General features: G+C 57.2%; 1 protein-coding gene across 5 annotated transcripts; it reads left to right on the top strand.

Moving 5' to 3' along the window:
- The first annotated feature begins 9,077 nt into the window (after positions 1-9,077).
- Positions 9,078-17,082, top strand: LOC122434340 (extracellular matrix protein 2-like). Of its 5 annotated transcripts, none has more exons than XM_043457579.1 (9): positions 9,078-9,428; positions 10,824-11,147; positions 11,537-11,593; positions 12,108-12,223; positions 12,542-12,674; positions 12,882-13,039; positions 13,898-14,037; positions 15,879-16,205; positions 16,644-17,082. In XM_043457579.1, exons 1-9 carry the CDS (start codon positions 9,263-9,265, stop codon positions 16,822-16,824), a joined length of 1,602 nt encoding a protein of 533 aa, XP_043313514.1. In that variant the 5' UTR covers positions 9,078-9,262; the 3' UTR covers positions 16,825-17,082. The 5 variants fall into 5 exon arrangements, with proteins under 5 accessions (XP_043313514.1, XP_043313510.1, XP_043313511.1 ...); XM_043457575.1 differs by having other exon boundaries at positions 11,537-11,821; positions 16,644-17,081; XM_043457576.1 differs by having other exon boundaries at positions 10,824-11,075; positions 11,537-11,821; positions 16,644-17,081.
- The last annotated feature ends 481 nt before the right edge of the window (positions 17,083-17,563 follow it).

Raw genomic sequence — 17,563 nt, forward strand, 5'->3', positions numbered from 1 at the left:
TCAGCTTCCCCTCCCACACCACCCCCGAATCATGGTGCCTCCCAAGCCTCATCCACAGGAAAGACTGGAGACTGGAATGGGAACAGAGACTACTGGGCCTCTCTGGGTGGGGTAGAAAGGACTGCAGAGTGGTAGACGCCTCTGGAAATGTGGACTCAAATTCAATACAAGGAAGCACTTCTCTCAGAGGGCACTGTCAAAAACACTAGCTTGGCTCCCTGGGAAAAGGGAGGGAGCTCTCTGTCTTGGAGGTATGCAAGCTCAGGGAGGCAGGGAGGATGTGGACAACTCTGTTAGGGGGCATGCCTGCCCAGAGCGCATGGCTTCTGTGCAGGAGGCCTGGGCAGGTTAAGAGCTGAAGGATAATGTCCGCCTGAGAGGGGATGGGGCTGGGCGTGGGGGGCACAGATGTCAGCAGAGACCGCAGGGCCCTGCACAGACCTGAGCACTGAACCAAACTCCTGATCATGGGGGAAACTTGGCCACGTGTCAGTGCTTGGAAAAGAGGCTGGAAAATGAGACCAGTTGACAGGTACTGGCCTCACTGTGTCAGGGATGGGCTGGCAGCGAGCAGTGGTGGCTGAGGCAGCCAGCCACGTGACGCACCTGGCCTTGTGCCTTGGGTACGAAATGTATAGTCAACCAGATGGCTTCACCCCATGGCCTCCCTGCCCTGGAGCAGTGGGCTGCTGGCAGGAGCTGTACAGGGCATCGGGTGAGAGGAAGGGCTCTGAAAGCATCTTGGCCCCAAAGTTGCAGCTGCCATTAGCAGCAGACCCCAGGGTGCTGGGGGAATCTGAACCAGGTCCCCACCCCCAACAGCCAATCAAAGAAAGCAGAAGTTCAAGGTTTACCTCTCCAGTAAGGAAGAGACTTCCCTGTAGCTCAAATGGTAAAGAATCTGCCTGTGAGGGTTCAATCCTTAGGTTGGGAAGTTCCTCTGGAGAGTGAGTGAGTGAAGTCACTCAGTCATGTCCAACTCTTTGTGACCCCATGAACTGTAGCCAACCAGGCTCCTCCGTCCATGGGATTTTCCAGGCAAGAGTACTGGAGTGGGTTGCCATTTCCTTCTCCAGGGGATCTTCCCAACCCAGGGATTGAACCCAGGTCTCCCACATTGTAGGCAGACACTTTACCAACTGAGCCACCAGGGAAATCTCCTCTGGAGAAGGTAACGGCAATCCACTCCAGTATCCTTGCCTGGAGAATTCCATGGACAGAGAAGCCTGGCGGGCTACAGTCCATGGGGTCACAAAGAGTTGTCGCAAAGACTTGGACACAGACTAACGCACACACACAAGGAAGAGAAGGAAGATTTGCTTCAGCTGCCTCTGAGACAGACTGAAGGCCTTGTTCCAAGAAAGGGGAGCTTTTGAGGGATGGAGGATCCCTCCAGTGCCCCACTCCCCATACCCCTGAGATTCCCCAGTAAGAAAATGAGATCAAAGGACTCCTCACCACATCCTCTGGTGAGTACCAAATGCACGCTCCTGAGAAAAGGGCACATGTCTGTGTGTGTGTGTCTGTGTGTGTGTGTGAGAGAGAGAGAGAGAGATTTCAGGCGAAAAATTCCATTAGTTATGGGTTGAGGCACTCTGTAGAAGTAAGTGGCTGGGCCTGGCATTGGATCTGGGGGAGAAATGACACAGGGTGATGAGGCCAGGCTGAGGAAGGTCTGAGTTCAAGGTTCTCCAGGAGAGGCAAAGTGAGAGGGCTGTCTCCCCCCTGTCTTTCCTGCCTGCCCTCTTCCTGGACCTCTCTCATCTGCTCCAGACTGAGCCAGCAGGCTGGACTGTTGGTCACCCATCCACCCAGGTGCCCAGGGCTTGCAGCCAGCCCACGCCATCTGTGCCAGCCAGAAGCCCACTCCAAAACAAACCATCTTCACAGGGATGGGAGGAGGGGTAGAGGACATGAACATGGGACACTTACCAGTGAGATTGGGAAGAGCCTCAAGGCTGCAGGGACCCCAAACTTTGTCATCAGCAACAGACCAGAAGGGTTCTGGGAACAAGAATGACACCAGCTTTCCTTTGGCTGGGGGGGGGGGGGCCGGGGGGGAGGGGCAGGGGGGGCGGGGCTGCCATTCGCCCACCCAGAGGCTCTGGGGACTGGCCTGGCCACGCACTGGGGTGGCATAAGCCTGGAAGACCCCAGAGCTGTGTCTATGGGCCTGACAGACATGGGCCTGCCTGGAGGGGAGGCTTGGGGGAGTCTTGGGGTCTCTGGTCCTAGCCCTGGCTGGCTAAGAATGTCAGCCTAGCAGCTGCCTGATGAAAACCATCAGGAACGTTCTCATTCTCAGCCTGTGTCCACATTGAGCGTGTCTGCTGGCGCAAGAGGATGAAGCAGTTTCCCTGGGACCTTGGCCTCCTCTTTCTGTCCCTTCTGAAACCTACGCTGGAACAGGGACGGGGCGGGGGGCAAGGCAGGGGCAACTGGAGAGCCAGCCCTTGAGAGGGGCTTGAGAGAGCCCCTGGCTCTCTGCTCCTGGGACACCCAGGCAAGGCAGCGAAACTCCTGCTTTAGGGCCCCACCCCCAGGGCCTGCGAGGGCCCGCCGGTCCGCTTGGAGGTGCGGGAGGAAGCCAGGGTGCATGGGCGGGGTTGTCCCCACAAGTGCGCTCCCAGGCCCTCCCCCGAGGGAGCCACGCGGGGAGGTGGTGGGCTCCGATGGAGTGAGCCGGGCCTTCGCGGGCGTTGGGGTGCCCCACGCTCGCGCCCTTTCGCTCTGGGGTAGGGGCGGGTCTCTGGGGGTTCCGCGCACGCGCCTGGCGCCCCCCGAAGGCTGATGGGACAGGGGCGCGCGCACGCGGCTCAGGCGAGGCGGGGACGCGCGCTTGCACGTGCGTTGGGGCGCCACAGCGCCCCGCCCCCAACCCTGGGGCGGCGGCTGAGGAAGTGGCGGGCGGGACGGCCCCTCCACGGGGAGACACTTGGGTCTAGACAGCTTGGCAAGTCCGGCGGGGCTGAGTCACATGCGTCTGGAGTTGGAGACGTGGGCGCCAGGACTGGAACGTGAACGTGCCCACTCCGGAGGGCCGGGGAGGTGGGGGCTGGGGGGGAGGCTCGACCTCACGTTCCAGCTTGTTCGCCCCCAGGCCCACGCTAGCCTCTGCCCCACGTGTGGGGCCCCTCGATGCCCACCTAGAGGGGCAGGGGCAGCTTCCATGGGGAGTCAAGCAGGGCCCACATTATTTGCAAGAACCATCTGGAATTTCAGACAGGAGGCTGGGAGAGTGGCCCCACTTGCCCCTAACCTTGCTCCCTCGACTCAGCCACATCGGCCACCTGGGACCTTTTTGTCCCCAAGCCACGCTTGCTGCTTTCCACCCCCCTCCAGCACGCCTTCCACTGGCACCTTCCCCAGGGATGCCTACAGTCCAGAGGATGTCCACGGTCCTCTCCCCTGACTGCCAGTGCTTCTTACTACCCATCACTGTATCCCCAGCCATCATCCGGATTCTGTGTTCCCTTTTCCTCCCTTCTGTCTTTCCTTTAGTCTGTCTATGTGCCTCTCTTCTCTCTCTCACTGTCCCTCTGTGACTTGCTTGCTCAGGAACACCAGTTCTCAAGGAAGGAAGGACGACGCAGGAATCTGGACCTCTGATGTATTTAGTTCTCACAAAAGCATCTGCAAGAAAAGTTGTTTAATTGGGACCAGATCCTCTGGGGTTTTCATGGCATTAAAACAAGATGGGTTTTCTCTAGGGAATAAACGGCTGGCAACAGGAAGAGGGTATGGAAAGTTTGCCTTTTTTCTTCTCAAAGTTTGAAGAGGGAAAAGGCCACTGTACCTTTGTTTATATATGATAGATGCCCACACACACACATGTGCACACATGCACAGATAAGCTTTGATGTTACTGGGACACATTGTGGAAGGCACAAGATCAGGCCTGTCTGCTTGCTCTGGGTGTCACTCCAGGAGTGAGTCTTTGGCTGCAGAGCCACTATTCTTCCCTGAGTCCTGGCAGAAGGCCTGGTGCATAGTAGGGGCTCAATGAACTCGTCTAATGACAGGCAGTGGGAGGGCAGGACTTGTAGCCCAGACCTTGGCCCTGAGCTCCAGATGCATACACAGAACTACCTTACAGATTTGACAACTTGGCTGTCTGATCACCCACTTTACACTTGACATGTCAGGAGCTGGCCTCCCAAGTTTCTGCCCCGGGCTCACTCGGCCTTCACTGTTCTGGCTCCACCAACTTTTCCCACTAGCCCCCTCCACCCTGGGCTAGACTCAAAGACCTCTCCAGTGGAGGGTGCAGCTGCCTCCACACTGGCTCCCTCCTTCTGCCCTTGTGCCCTCAACAAGTCTGTGCTCCACCCTGCTGTCCAAAGGATCCTTTTACAATATGAGTCAGATCACAACCTATGAACTGGGAGAAAATATTTGCAAATGATGTGCCCAAGGGCTTACTTTCCTAAATATACAGAAGCTCATACAATTCAATAACAAAAATATAAACAGCACAATCAAAAACTTGGCAGAAGCCTTAAATTGAGAAATCTCCAAAGAAGACATACAGATGGGCAATAGGCACATGGAAAGATGCTCCAAGTTGCTAATTATTAGACAAATGCAAATCCAAACTACAATGAGGTACCAACTCACACCAGTCAGAATGGCCATCATTAAGATATCTATAAATAATAAATGCTGGGGAGAGTGTGGAGAAAAGGGACCCCCCCCCCATTGTTGGTGGGAAAGTAAATTGGTGCAACCACAAGGGAAAACAGTATGGAAGTTCCTCAAAAAAACTAAAAACAGAGTTGCCATATGATCCAGCAATCCCACTCCTGGGCATATACCCAGATAAGACTCTAATTAAACCCCTATATTCATAGCAGCACTGTTCACAATAGCCAAGATATGGAAACAACCTAAATGTCCATTGACAGATGAATGAATAAAGGAGATGCAGTATATATATATATTGTATATACATACATATATGTGTATATATGTATGTATATATGTGTATATTGTAAATACATATATATGTATATGCATATATGTGTATGTATATATATGTATATGCATATATACATATATGTACTATATATGTATATATAGTATATACATACATACATGTATATATACATGTTTGTATACACATACATGTGTATGTATATGTGTATAATTTCATTCTTTTTAATGGCTGAGTTATGTATACATACATACATATATATATATAAAACTCAGTCATTAAAAAGACTGAAATTCTTTGCAGCAACATGGATTTGCAAACACGCATGGCCCTAAAGATTTTCATACTAAGTGAAATAAGTCAGAAAGAGAAAGACAAATACCATATGATATCACTTATATGCAGAATCTAAAATACGAAACAAATGAACCTATCTCTGAAATATACTCATAGACATAGAGAACAGACTTGTGGTTGCCCAAGGGGGAGGTGGGAGGGAGAGGGAAGGATTGAGAGTTTGGGATTAGTAGCTGCAAACTATTATATATAGGATGGATAAACAATAAGATCGTACAGTATAGCTACTGCTGCTACTAAGTCACTCAGTCGTGTCCAACTCTGTGTGACCTCATAGATGGCAGCCCACCAGGCTCCTCTGTCCCTGGGATTCTCCAGGCAAGAATACTGGAGTGGGTTGCCATTTCCTTCTCTGTACTATATATCACAGGGAACTATATTCGATATCCTGTGATAGGCCATAATGGAAAAGAATATGAAAAAGAAAAACTATATATATGTATATATATATGTGTGTGTGTGTGTGTGTGTGTGTGTGTGCGTGTGTGTATGTATAACTGTTCATTTTGCTGTACAGCAGACATTAACACAACATTGTAATTCAACTATACTTCAATAACATTTTTTTTAAAAAGTCAGATCACATGTAACTCCTCTGCTCAGAAATCCACAGCAGTTCCCTGCTTCCTTCAAGGTCAAAGGCAAAGTCCACTGGCCACATTTTGATGCGTTATCAAGCTAGCTAGCCCTGCAACCCTTCCCCGGCCTCACCCCTCACTCAGCCTGCTCCACCACACTGGTCTCCTTGCTGGTTCTCAAAGTGGGCCAAAGCCTTTTCTGCCTCAGGGCCTTCGCACTGCTGTCCATCCTCCTCGGGGGGGTTCCTTACTGGAGCCCTTTTTGCATGGATATCTCCTTTTCACTGACATCTCAGCCCAAACATCAGTTTCTCACAGTCCTCATCCTGTCGAAAGTGTTTCTTCCTACAGTCACCGTGGCCAGCCCCTTTCCTTCTGATGGGGTCCTCACACACCCCACTAGACAGCACACTTTGTGAGCACAGGAAAGCTGGCCATGTGGTTCACCACTGTACCACACACCGTGCCAGGCATGGTGTCTGGCCCACCACAGGGGCTCAGGAATGTTCTGTGAGCAAAGATCTATTCTCCAATCCTCCCTTGACAGGACAGGAGCTTTCCGCTGTGCAGTTCTAAAGAGGCTTGAGGGACGAAGGGCATTGCTTTGTCATCCTCTAGGCTGCCAATTTGAGTGAGTCCTGACTCATGAGGGTATGGGTGTTCTTGGGGGATAATTGCATGTAGACAGTGGACCACGTGGAAGGGAAGAACCAGAGGAGAAGGAGCAAGACTCCCTTCCTAGTCCTCAGAACCTTGAGATTGTGCAGCCAGAAGCAATTTTGATCATTTCATCCAGTTACTATAGGGCCCTGCCTGTTCTCAGACTCTAGAACTTTCTAAAGAGACCATATCCACCACAATGAAATAGGGAGACCGAGGCCCTGAGCAGGGAGGCTTCCTCCTGACATCACATGGCTGAGCCGTCTGGGCAGAGCTGGGAGCCCAAAACCCTTCCAGTTCTCAGATTCTAGAACTTTCTAAAGAGACCATATCTGTCACAACGAAATGGGGAGACCGAGGCCCTGAACAGGGAGGCTTCCTCCTGACATCACATGGCTGAGCCGTCCGGGCAGAGCTGGGAGCCCAAAACCCTTCCAGCAACCCTCAGGCTACATCTCTGGTTCCTGGAAAATCCAGACACCAGGCTCAGGGTTAGTGTTGGCCTGGGGCCCTGCCTGTCTCAGCCCAGTCCACGAGCAAGCTCTGTGTTCAGGCTGTGCTCTGTGAGGGTGGCTACAAGGTCCCCACGACGGCCAGACGCCTTGATACTGGACAGAGTAGGTAGCCAGGTGGCCAATGAGCCCCCGGTGGGAGAAGGGCAGTGAGGACAGGACTCCATGGGACCTGGGGGGCTGAGAGTGCTCCAGGCCTCGCCCCTTCCTGCCTAGGTGGGTAGGAGCTTAGGCCTCCCTCCTCCAGGCCACTGTGCCAGAGAAACCTGGGAGCAGGCTTCCCCCACCTCCAGCCCAGCTAATGGGAACCAGATGGCAGGATGTTTAGTCAGCGCCTGGGGAGCGGCGCAAACAGGGGAAATGGGTTGGGGGCCAGGATTCCAGAATCCATCCCCAGGCAGGGGGAGGGTCAGAGCCGGGGCTCCCACCAGTCCGTCCGTCTCCAGGGGCCCATCTCAGGCTGGGTCCTACCACGTCCTCAAGCAATGCCCAGGTCGGGAGGCAGGAGACCCGGTCTCTGGCATCAGACTTGGGCCAACCCTACCCCCTCTCGGTTCCTTCTCTGTACTGAGCAGGGAGGGATTGGGCTCAATGGTCCAGGATCCCTGGGCAAACCCTGGCTTCCTGTGCCTACGTTCTCCCCCTCCCCCAGCTTTAGCAAAACGTTAGCCCAGGATATCCTGTGTCACCTACAAGCACACAAGCAGATGGTGGCTTCATCCTTGGTTCCCAGGGCGCTTGATCACAATCCCTAGACTGTCTCTGTCTCATGGTCCCAAATTCACTTCTTAACCCAGAGTCCCGGATAGGACGGGGGACCCTGTATGGCTCACGTGCAACTTTTAGGTGGCCCAAGGGCTCTGGGAAGGCAGTGACTGCTGTGTCCTCACCACATCTGGCACTCGGGACTCAGACTGCTCCCCAGGCACAAAGGAAGACTCGCTTGTGGGGGGAAATCTGTGCCCCCTGCCCCATCCTAGGTCTCACACATTCCTCCCTGACCCCTGACAGATACCTTGAGCCCCAGATGGCTACGGGACACTCCTCCACAAGCCTCCTGGCCCTGTTCCTCACCCCCTCCCCCTCTCCCCTCCACCCAAGCCTTGCCCACAATTAACTCATTTTTTAAGATCGCTTCCAAACATAAGTCAATGCTGGACAGAGTTGTAGGAAAAGCTTCCTCAAGGCTGGCCCCAAAGAGCCATGTGGTGAGATCTGGCCACTTTGCCAGCCCCCGCCTGCTGCCACAGCTGGGCCTGGAGCTGGGGCCCTCTGAGGGCGGGCCAGGGAGCCTGTGGTTAAGACACCCCTTCTTTGCCCCTACTCTCAGACCCCATCCCGACCCAGAGGGACCCATCTGCCTGATGTCAGCAGTCCGAGTGGGACCTGGAAACTGTTAGCCAAGAAGTCTGTGAGGACCTGTGAAATGGCCTCACCCAGATGGCTGCCAGGTCACCCCAGACCAAGGATTCCCGAAGAACCTGGCTGCCCTGGTCCACACACACTCCCATGTAGGGGTGAGGGCATGGGAGGGGTGGCCTGCAGGGTGTATGTATACCCACTCTCCATTTCACAGAGGAGGAGGTGGAGGCCTGGAGGAAAGGGAGCTGCCCAGAGGTGGGGGGCACTGGGACCCCATCCCAGCTCTGCCCACGTGTTCTGTCTTCCCTGGAATTGGGAGGCCTCGGCATCAGCAACTGCGACAGAGGGGCTGGAGCCACCATGGTTCGGTGCCCCAGGATCCTGCCCTGGCTCCCAAGGACCTTGGAAGCCCTGGGGTGTGCTGCTGGCTCTCAAGGCCCAGACCCTCTCTTTTCCCAGCCGCTGAGGTAGGATCTGGCAGCCCGAGGTGAGCAGCCCCATCTGTGGTGGGCCTCACAGGTCCCCCTGTGTGCAGAGACAGAAGCCCTATTCACGGGGGCCACTGGGTCAGGGCCAGTGGAGAATGAACGCAGGCTTCTCAGAAAAGGAGCGAGAGCACTCAGGTCCAAGAAAAAAAAAATCAATCTCTCTTTCTCCTCAGATGAGAGCAGTGGACTTTGCGGGAAGCCGGGGGCCAGGCCTGGGGAGGCGTTTATTGGGGGGCAGCCTTCCTGGAGGGGGGCCGGGCCAGGTAGGGGAGGCTCGAAGCACTGTAGCTCTGGGAGCCGGACTGTCGCCTGCCACTCCACTGGTGTTCCATCCTTTCCAGCCTTTCATCTCTTTCACCAGCCCCGGTGGCCATGAAGAGGGTGCTGCTCCCTGTCCTGGCTCTCTGGGTGGGGTGCTGCCCTGGAGGGGCCTTGGCCAAGCAAGTCCTGGGCCCAAAAGGGCCTGGGGCCCAGCCAACCCCCACAGGGATGCCCACCCTGCAGCCACCACCACCCAGCGCATCTGGGCCCCCGGACGGTGAGTAAGTGGCACTAGCAGGGTGGCTGGCAGGATGGCACTCTCCCCCACTACTGGGACCCGCCACCTCCAGGGCTGGCACAGAGGGAGAGCAAGCAGATTCACCCTGAGGCTGCCCACCTCATAACCCACCATGAGTGTTCCATTCAGGGCCGTGAGGGTCCCATGAGCCTCAGGGAACTTGTTCCTGGAGGGCAAGGGGGCATGATGGACTCTGAGAGGCCCTTGTGCTGATTGCCCATGGTGGGGACAGGGGAGAGAAGACACCCCCTCACCAAGAGAGGCTGCTGCAGCTGGATCTGGAAGAATGGACCCAGGTTTGCTGGTTGGAGAGTACAGTTGGCTGCCTTAATGCCTACCAAGGGGACTGAGAGAAGCGCAGGAGGCTGAAAATGGAGGCCCCGCCCAGGCCCAGGGGTGGAATGGGAGGGGCCCGTGAGGGGACCCAGTGCCTTAACCCACTGCAGACAGCAGGACTTGCAGGACAGGCTCATGGTCAGTGCTGGTTGAGGAGGGGCTACCATGCAGTGAGGGGCTTCCCCAAGTGACTCAGCAGTAAAGAATCCACCTGCAACGCAGGAGACCTGGGTTCTATTCCTGGGTGGGGAAGATCCCCCTGGAGAAGGGCATGGCAACCCACTCCAGTATTCTTGCCTGGAGAATTCTATGGATAGAGGAGCCTGGCGGGCTAGAGTGCATGGGGTCACACAGAGTTGGACACGACTGAGTGATTCAGCATGCACCATGCAGTGGAGGGGAGGTCTGGGGTGGGAGACTATTATCCCCATTTTTCAATGGCTGATAGCCCCTCAGAGTGGCCCGTAGGCTCTCCTCACCCTCAACACCTCCTTCCCAGTAAGCACTGGGGCCTCCACCTCCAAGAGCAAACTATGCCATGTGGCAGTGACCCTTCATCTTCCCAGAGGGGGTCCCTGCCTTTCCCTGCCCAGGAAGAAGCCACAGGGAACTGGAGACACAGGAGCAGGCCCCGCCTCTCTGAATAGGGCAACTAAAGGTCTCCTGGGCCCACAGTCATGAGCCAAGGACCAGCTGGTGCCTTGTCCCTGAAGGATCCCTGGGAGTTCTGAGAAGCAGGCAGGGTGACACAGCCTGCTTATCACATTGAGAACCTCTCTCCTATTCAGGATCCTCCACTCTGGCACCGTGAAAGTGTGAGTTGGAGATCAGGGAATCTCTGACACTTGGTGGCTTTGGGTTAGTGACAGAAGGCCAAGAGCTCCTAAGGAGAGAAGAAAAAGGCAGAAGTGAGGCCTGGGCAAATACAGGAGAGAGGCAGGCAGGCCAATGGCTGATCTCCCTCCTCGGGAAAGAGGTGCTGCCTCCCAGGCACGCAGGGGTCCCAGCCACCCCACCCCACACTGGCTCCTTCTGCAGGTCAAGTGCGACCCATGCTCAGGAACGGGAGCCCAGACAGGCCTGGTGACGGGCAGCTGGACAGGCCATGGCTGCGGCCTGCCTCCAAGGAGGGGGCCCCCAGAGCCCCTACCTGGACCACAGCCCCTCGCTGGAAGGTCCTCGCCAGACCCAGGCTGACCCAGAGGAAGTCGACACAGCCAGCAGCCTGGGAGCACAAACAGGGCCACAACCATGGGGCCGGCACTGTACAGGTCCACCCCCAGGCCACAGGTACAACAAGGCCTGGGGCAGCAAGGACCCCCCGAGCCCAAGAGGGTGCCATGGCTGACAAGAAGGGCCAGGGTAGGTAGGTCAGAGGCCAGGAAGCCAAGAAAAAGGGCCCAAAGCCCAAGAGGTACCCCAAAGGTGAAGACTGACTTCGGACACATAGCCCAACTGCACTGACACTCCCACCTACTGAGACCCCCACCCACTCTCAGAGTGCCCAAGCTGAGTGCCCCCATCTGCAAGGCAGGAGGGCAACCCTGCCAAGGCAGATCTTCTACCCCAGCCTCAGGGCCCTAGTTTGGGTCTTTGCCCTTGGTGCCGAGAGCAGGAGGCCCAGTGGCCTGTTTTTCTGGTACAGCTGGCTGAGTCACCAGCGGGTCTGGGGAGCCCCGGGAAAGACCCTGTTCCTCAGCAGGCCCCCGTTGCTATGTGAGCAGGCTAGAGCCTCATCTCTCATCCTCCAGGGGCCCCCCAGCAACCCAGGCCAGCAGACTGGCATGAGAAGAAGGATCATAGCCAAGGTGAAGGGGGCAGCAACACCTCGGGGACCACAGGTCATGGGCGGAAAAGACCTGGAAGCAGGAGAGGGCAGAGCCCTGGGCCTATAGGCCCAGGCACTCCAGAGCGGGTCATGCCTTCCCTGCCAGCCTCCTGCCTCCTGGCCCAGGCGGCCATCGCCTGCGGCAACGTCAAGATGAAACGTGTCCCTGTCCTGTCCGACCCCGGCCTGACCATGCTTTACCTAGCAGGTGGGTGGCCCCACTTTCTCACACCCACTCCCATGGCAGGGGTAGAAGGACATACACCTGGGTGTCTGCCGCAATTGGTCTTTGGTCCCTGTGGCTGCCTCCCCGCCACGCCTGGGGACGACTCACTGCCCCTCTGACCTGAGAGGCTCTGACCAGGTCAATCAGAAGACCCAGCTCCTTCAAGGAGTCTGTCACTGCGGCCTCTGGCCTGTGTGGAGGAGGTACGGATTGGCAGAGGGGAGGGGGTTGGAGGGGCCGGGAAAATGGCTGCCCTGTGTGTGCGCAGAGAACGAAATTGCCAAGATCCCAGCCCACACGTTCCTGGGACTACCTAATCTGGAGTGGCTCGACTTGAGCAAGAATAAGCTGGATGCCCTTGGCCTGCACCCCCACGCCTTCAAGGTACACAGCAGCCCCTCATCCTGGTCTCCTGGGGGATCAGTGCCAGGGGCATCAGTGATGTAGAGTGACATGGTCCATAGCTGGGAGCATGGAGGCCAACACAGATCCTGAGGTCCCCCAAGGGACCAGCACTCTTGGGAGAACCTGAGGAGAGTTCTAGAAACCGCCAGACAAGTCTGGTCCAAGAGGGAACCAGGAAGCCATGATGCAACCCAAGCAGGGTGTCTGTGGGCAGGGCGAGCCCAAGGCCACACCGGGAAGGCCCAGCCCCAGCCAGTGGCATCCCAGTCTCCAGCTTGGTCTTCTCCAACCTCCTAGAATCTGACGCGGCTGAAGCGGCTGAACCTGGATGGGAACTCACTGTCCACAGTGCCAACCTTGCCCACCTCGTTGCAGGAGCTCAAACTCAATGACAACCATCTTCAGGGCCTGGAGCACAGCAGCTTCTGGGGTGCGAACAGGCCCCAGGGGGAGGGGGCGAGAGGAGGCTCCACCCAAGGCAGCCTCCTGGGGGGCAGACAGGGAGCACCAACCTAGAAAGGTGGCCCTGGCCTCAAGGACCAGGGGTGGGGGGTCTCTGGAGCTAAGGTGGGCAGCTCCCAGCCGGCCTTCTGAGCTTGGCAGTCAGCTCACCTGCCCCCTCGGCCTGCCACCACAGGTCTCAGCCAGCTGCTGACACTGGAGGTAGAAGGGAACCGGCTACATGACGGAAACATCTCCCCCCTGGCCTTCCAGCCCTTGCGCAGCCTGCTGTACCTGAGGCTGGACCGGAACCAGCTTCGAACCATCCCGCCCGGCCTGCCAGCCTCCCTGCAGGTGACTATGAGCCCCGAGGCCACGAGAGGCAAAGTGAAGTGAAGTCACTCAGTTGTCTGACTCTTTGTGACCCCAGGGACTGTAGTCCACCAGGCTCCTCCATCCATGGAATTTTCTAGGCAAAGAGTACTGGAGTGGGTTGCCATTTCCTTCTCCAGGGGATCTTCCTGACCCAGGGATCGAACCCGGGTCTCCTGCATTGCGGGAAGATGCTTTACTGTCTGAGCCACCAGGGAATCCCTGAAAGTGAGAGTCACTCAGTCGTGTCTGACTCTTTGCGACCCCATGGACTATACAGTCCATGGAATTCTCCAGGCCAGAATACTGGAGTGGGTAGCCTTTTTCTTCTCCAGGGGATCTTCCCAACCCAGGGATTGAACCCAGGTCTCCAACATTGCAGGTTGATTCTTTACCAACTGAGTCACAAGGGTGAGCTGTGGCCAAAAGACTGGAGTGTCTGCCCACAACAGCTGGGCCAGCTGCCTGTGGGGACAATTTTGATGCTAAACCCACAAGGCCTCAGCACCAAAGGGCCTTTCCTCAGCCCGACGAAACCTTCCTGGAGCCTAAAATTGAACCTCAAGGACCATCGTGGACCTGCCAGGTGTCCCTGAACAAGGCTCATGCCCTCTCTGGGCCGCACGATCCCTGGTGCTTGGCAATGCTCTCTGAGCCTGTGTCTTGCAGGACTCTGAAGAGTCATGGTACAGCTTGCAGGTGTCAACTGGGATCTTTTGCACAGTTGGCCACAGCCCTGAGAGGGGCAGAGACAGTGGGGCCTAGTGGAAGGGGGCAAGGAGCTGAGCTAGGCCACCACTGACTGGTGGGTCGAATGCTTACCCTGAACCCTGGCCCTAGGAGCTGCACTTGGGCACAAACATCATCGAGGAGGTGAGAGAGGGCACACTGAACCACAGCTGCAGCCTCAGTGTTCTGGTTCTCAGCAACAACCGGCTCCAGGAGGACCGACTGGCACCCCGTGCTTGGATCGATCTTCCGTGAGTACTGCGGTCCCCCTGGCACCGCCCAAGCTCTGCCCCCATGGGCACAAAGATAGAGGATGCTCACAAAGGAAGCAGAGAGTTAGGAGGGAAGGCAGAGAGACTTCACGGGGCCTGGTGGGTCACCTGGGTCACCTGCATCCCTGCCCAGGGTTCAGGGTGGCCTGGGCCCTCAGTCACCACCTGCTTCTCCAAGATTTCTCTCTGGCCCTCCCACCTGACAGAACTCCCAAGTCCACAAAATCCCTCCTCTGCCTGTGCCCAGAGGGAGGGCAGTCTAGGTGCTGCAAGCTGTCCCCATGCTGGGTTTAGCTAGGAAGTAACGAGGGCAGGAAGGGGCATGGAAGAAATGGCAGCCACAGGAAAAAGGCCTGTGACCTTCCTGGGGCAGCCATAACAAAGTACCACAAAGAGGGCAGCTTAAAACAACAGAGCTCTGTTCTCACAGTTGTGGAGGTCAGAGATCCAAAATCAAGGTGTGGCAGGGCCATGTTCCCTCCAGGGTAGGATCCCTTCTGCCTCTTCCAGTTTCTGGGGGCTCCAGGTGCCACTTGGCTTGTGGCCGCATCACTGCAGTCTCTGCATTTTTCACCTGGCTTCCCCTCTGTGACTGTGTCTCTCCTCTTCTAAGACCACCTCCCATTGCATTTCCTGCCCATCCTAAAGCAGGATGATGTCATCCCAAGATCCTTCACTCACTCACATCTACAAAGACCTTTCTGCCAAATCAGGTCACATACACGGGTTCTGGGCAGCCATATCTTTGGGGGGCACTAGTCACCCCACTATAGGAAGAAGGGTCCAGGATGAGTCCCCATGATCTCATTTGGATGGCTGAGTCAGGTCACCGGCAGGAGGGGCTAGGAGGCAGACAAGGCCCTTACAGGCACTGCCTAAGGAGTCAGGATGTGACCCCAGGACTGGCCAAAGGGCTGGAAAGGGACAATCCTTGGGGTTTGAAGACAACTGAGGCAGAGCAGGGGTAGGGTGAAGGAGGGGTTGAGAGTCCAGACCGCCATTCCAGGGACCAGAGCCTCCCGCCCTGCGCCCTCGTGTTCCAGGAAAAAGTTACCAGGACGTTTGGGTTTAATTATTCCTTTTTCCTCTCCCCCTCTTGCCAAGGGGGCAAAGGAAAGCAGACAGCAGCCTAGGGAGGGGCCGCCCAGCCGTGTTCCACTCCCGCCGCGGGGCCTGGGCAGGGGGCTGGCGGCCAGTCAAGCCTAGGCCGGCGCCGGCCAGTTTTTCTCCGGCTGGTAGATGGAGAGGGGGCTGCTGGCTCGGCAGGCCTGGGAGGCACCAGAGACCCACCTGCTTTGGACAGAGGATGGCATCCACCCCAAGGCCAAAGAGCTGACCCCAACCACAGGGGCTGGGGGAGGGGGGATATCAGTGAGAGGAACCACTTGCCTTGCCCCAGTCTGTTCTAGAAGCATCATCACCCTGTGCTCCTGGTTTCCCTCCCCATCAGTCTTCAGCTTGCCTTCAGCCTAGGTAGGGCCAAGAGGTCAAAAAAGTGCAGCATGGGGACCACCAGGGAGATAGCTCTTGACCCAGACCACTGGCCCCTCTGCTCGGGCTTAGGAGGGAGAGAGAGGAAAGGGAGCGGATCTTCCATCTCCGCCCCGAGGGCCAGCCTCGCTAGCTGTGCGGTGAGCAAGGGAGGACCCCGCAGACCCTTTCCCAGCCTCCGTGGACAGAGGGCACACAAGCCAGACAGGGCCTGGCCCTCCCCAGCCGTTGGAAGCCTTGGTGGTGGCTGCCATCTTGAAGCAAATCACCACCCTCCTCTGGGGCGTGGACCAGGGGCCCCGACTATAACTCCCCTACTGCACCCCTAGGAAGCTGGAGGCCCTCGACCTGTCCTACAACCGGCTGGTGCACGTGCCCTCCTTCCTGCCCCGGGGCCTCCGCCACCTGATGCTGCACCACAACCGCATCGAGCGCATCCCCGGCTACGTGTTTGCGCACATGAAGCCCGGCCTGGAGACCCTGCACCTGGCCCACAACAGCCTGCGCGAGGATGGCATCCACGGCGTGTCCTTCCTGGGCCTGCAGGCCTCCCTGGCCGAGCTGCTCCTGGACCACAACCAGCTGCAGGCCATCCCAAGGGGTCTCCTGGGCCTCCGGGCACTGCAGGTGCTACGTCTGAGCCACAACAAGATCAGGTAGGGCCACATCCTGCTGTTCCCTCCCCCCACCCTGCCCCGGCCTGTCCCCACCTCCAGTCTGGGAGGGAGGCAGCTCTGCTGAGACCCGGAGACCCCACCTGGCAGGCTGGCCAGATGTTCTGGCCTGTGGGCTCATCACGCAGGGGCCCCAGAGGCTGGCAGCAGCACTGTGGGGGCATTCTTCCCTGCCTCCATGGGCCCATCTTGATCGCTGTGACTGGAGGCTGTGCCCAGTGGCTGGCAGAAGAATCTGGGCTGGGGGAGGGCGGGAGAGGTTGGGAGCCCCGAGTGGCCAGGTGACCCTCCACCCTGGACCTGGTGTCTGTGCCTCGGTGTCCCCACCATCCACTGTGGGGCCACGCTTTCTCTCCTCTCGCCTGATGCCTGACTCTCCTTTCTGGGGTCTCGGCTCATCCTGCAACCCCTCCTCCACAGACATGTGCCCCTGAATTCCATCTGTGACACACGTGTGGCCCAGGACTCCAACCTCATCTCCACGCACCTGGAGAACAACCTTATTGACCGGCGCCGCATCCCACCCACTGCCTTCTCCTGCATCCGGGCCTACCATAGCGTGGTCCTCGAACCCCAGCAAAAGGAAGGGGAGTCTGCCTAGCCCTACTGCCAGCCTTCTCCACCCCCTTCTCTGGGGGGACTGGAGGTGGCAGGAGCCTAGGCCCAGCTCCGATGGATTGATGCGCCACTGGGAGAAAGTTCTAGAAGACCCTGCTGCTTCAGATGTGCCCATGTCCCATTGACTGTCAAGGCCCCTTCACTCAGTAGATGGCCCAGCCTGGTACGGTGCTCGTTTGGACTTAAACATAATAGATGTATCTCATTCAAGCCCATTCACCTCCACCGGCCTCCCTCCTTCCCTCCTGGATCTCGGCAGCCTGTACATGCTGGCACTCCAGGGTACATGGAGCCCTCAGAGCCCACATCCTGGACATGGCTTCATCAGCAGGAGGTTAAGAGGGCCTGATTCTAGAATCTTCTCCAAGAGCCCCCCGACCCCCACCCACCCTGGCCAGGGTCCTGATGTCCCCTTGCAGCTTGGCCCAAAGCCATCTAGAGGCCCGGCTCACCTCCACTGTTCAGGGAAGCATCACTACCCTCTTTTCCAGGAAGCATCCCTGTCCTGGGAGTGGACACACACAAGAGGTGGTGACTGTCCGCCTGGTGGGGGAGACAGCAGCTAGCTATGAGCGCTCAGCCCCACCGGGCCCTTCAACTGTGCTGAGAGCCAGCTGGAGGTCACTGGAACAGTTCACAGCCCCTGCCCTGGGGCATGGGGAGCTCATGGCAATATGGCGGCCAGAGAGAGAGCACATGACAGGCACTGAGGATGCAGCACA

This window comes from Cervus canadensis, chromosome X (genome assembly GCF_019320065.1).
Source record: "Cervus canadensis isolate Bull #8, Minnesota chromosome X, ASM1932006v1, whole genome shotgun sequence".
Classification (NCBI taxonomy): domain Eukaryota; kingdom Metazoa; phylum Chordata; class Mammalia; order Artiodactyla; family Cervidae; genus Cervus; species Cervus canadensis.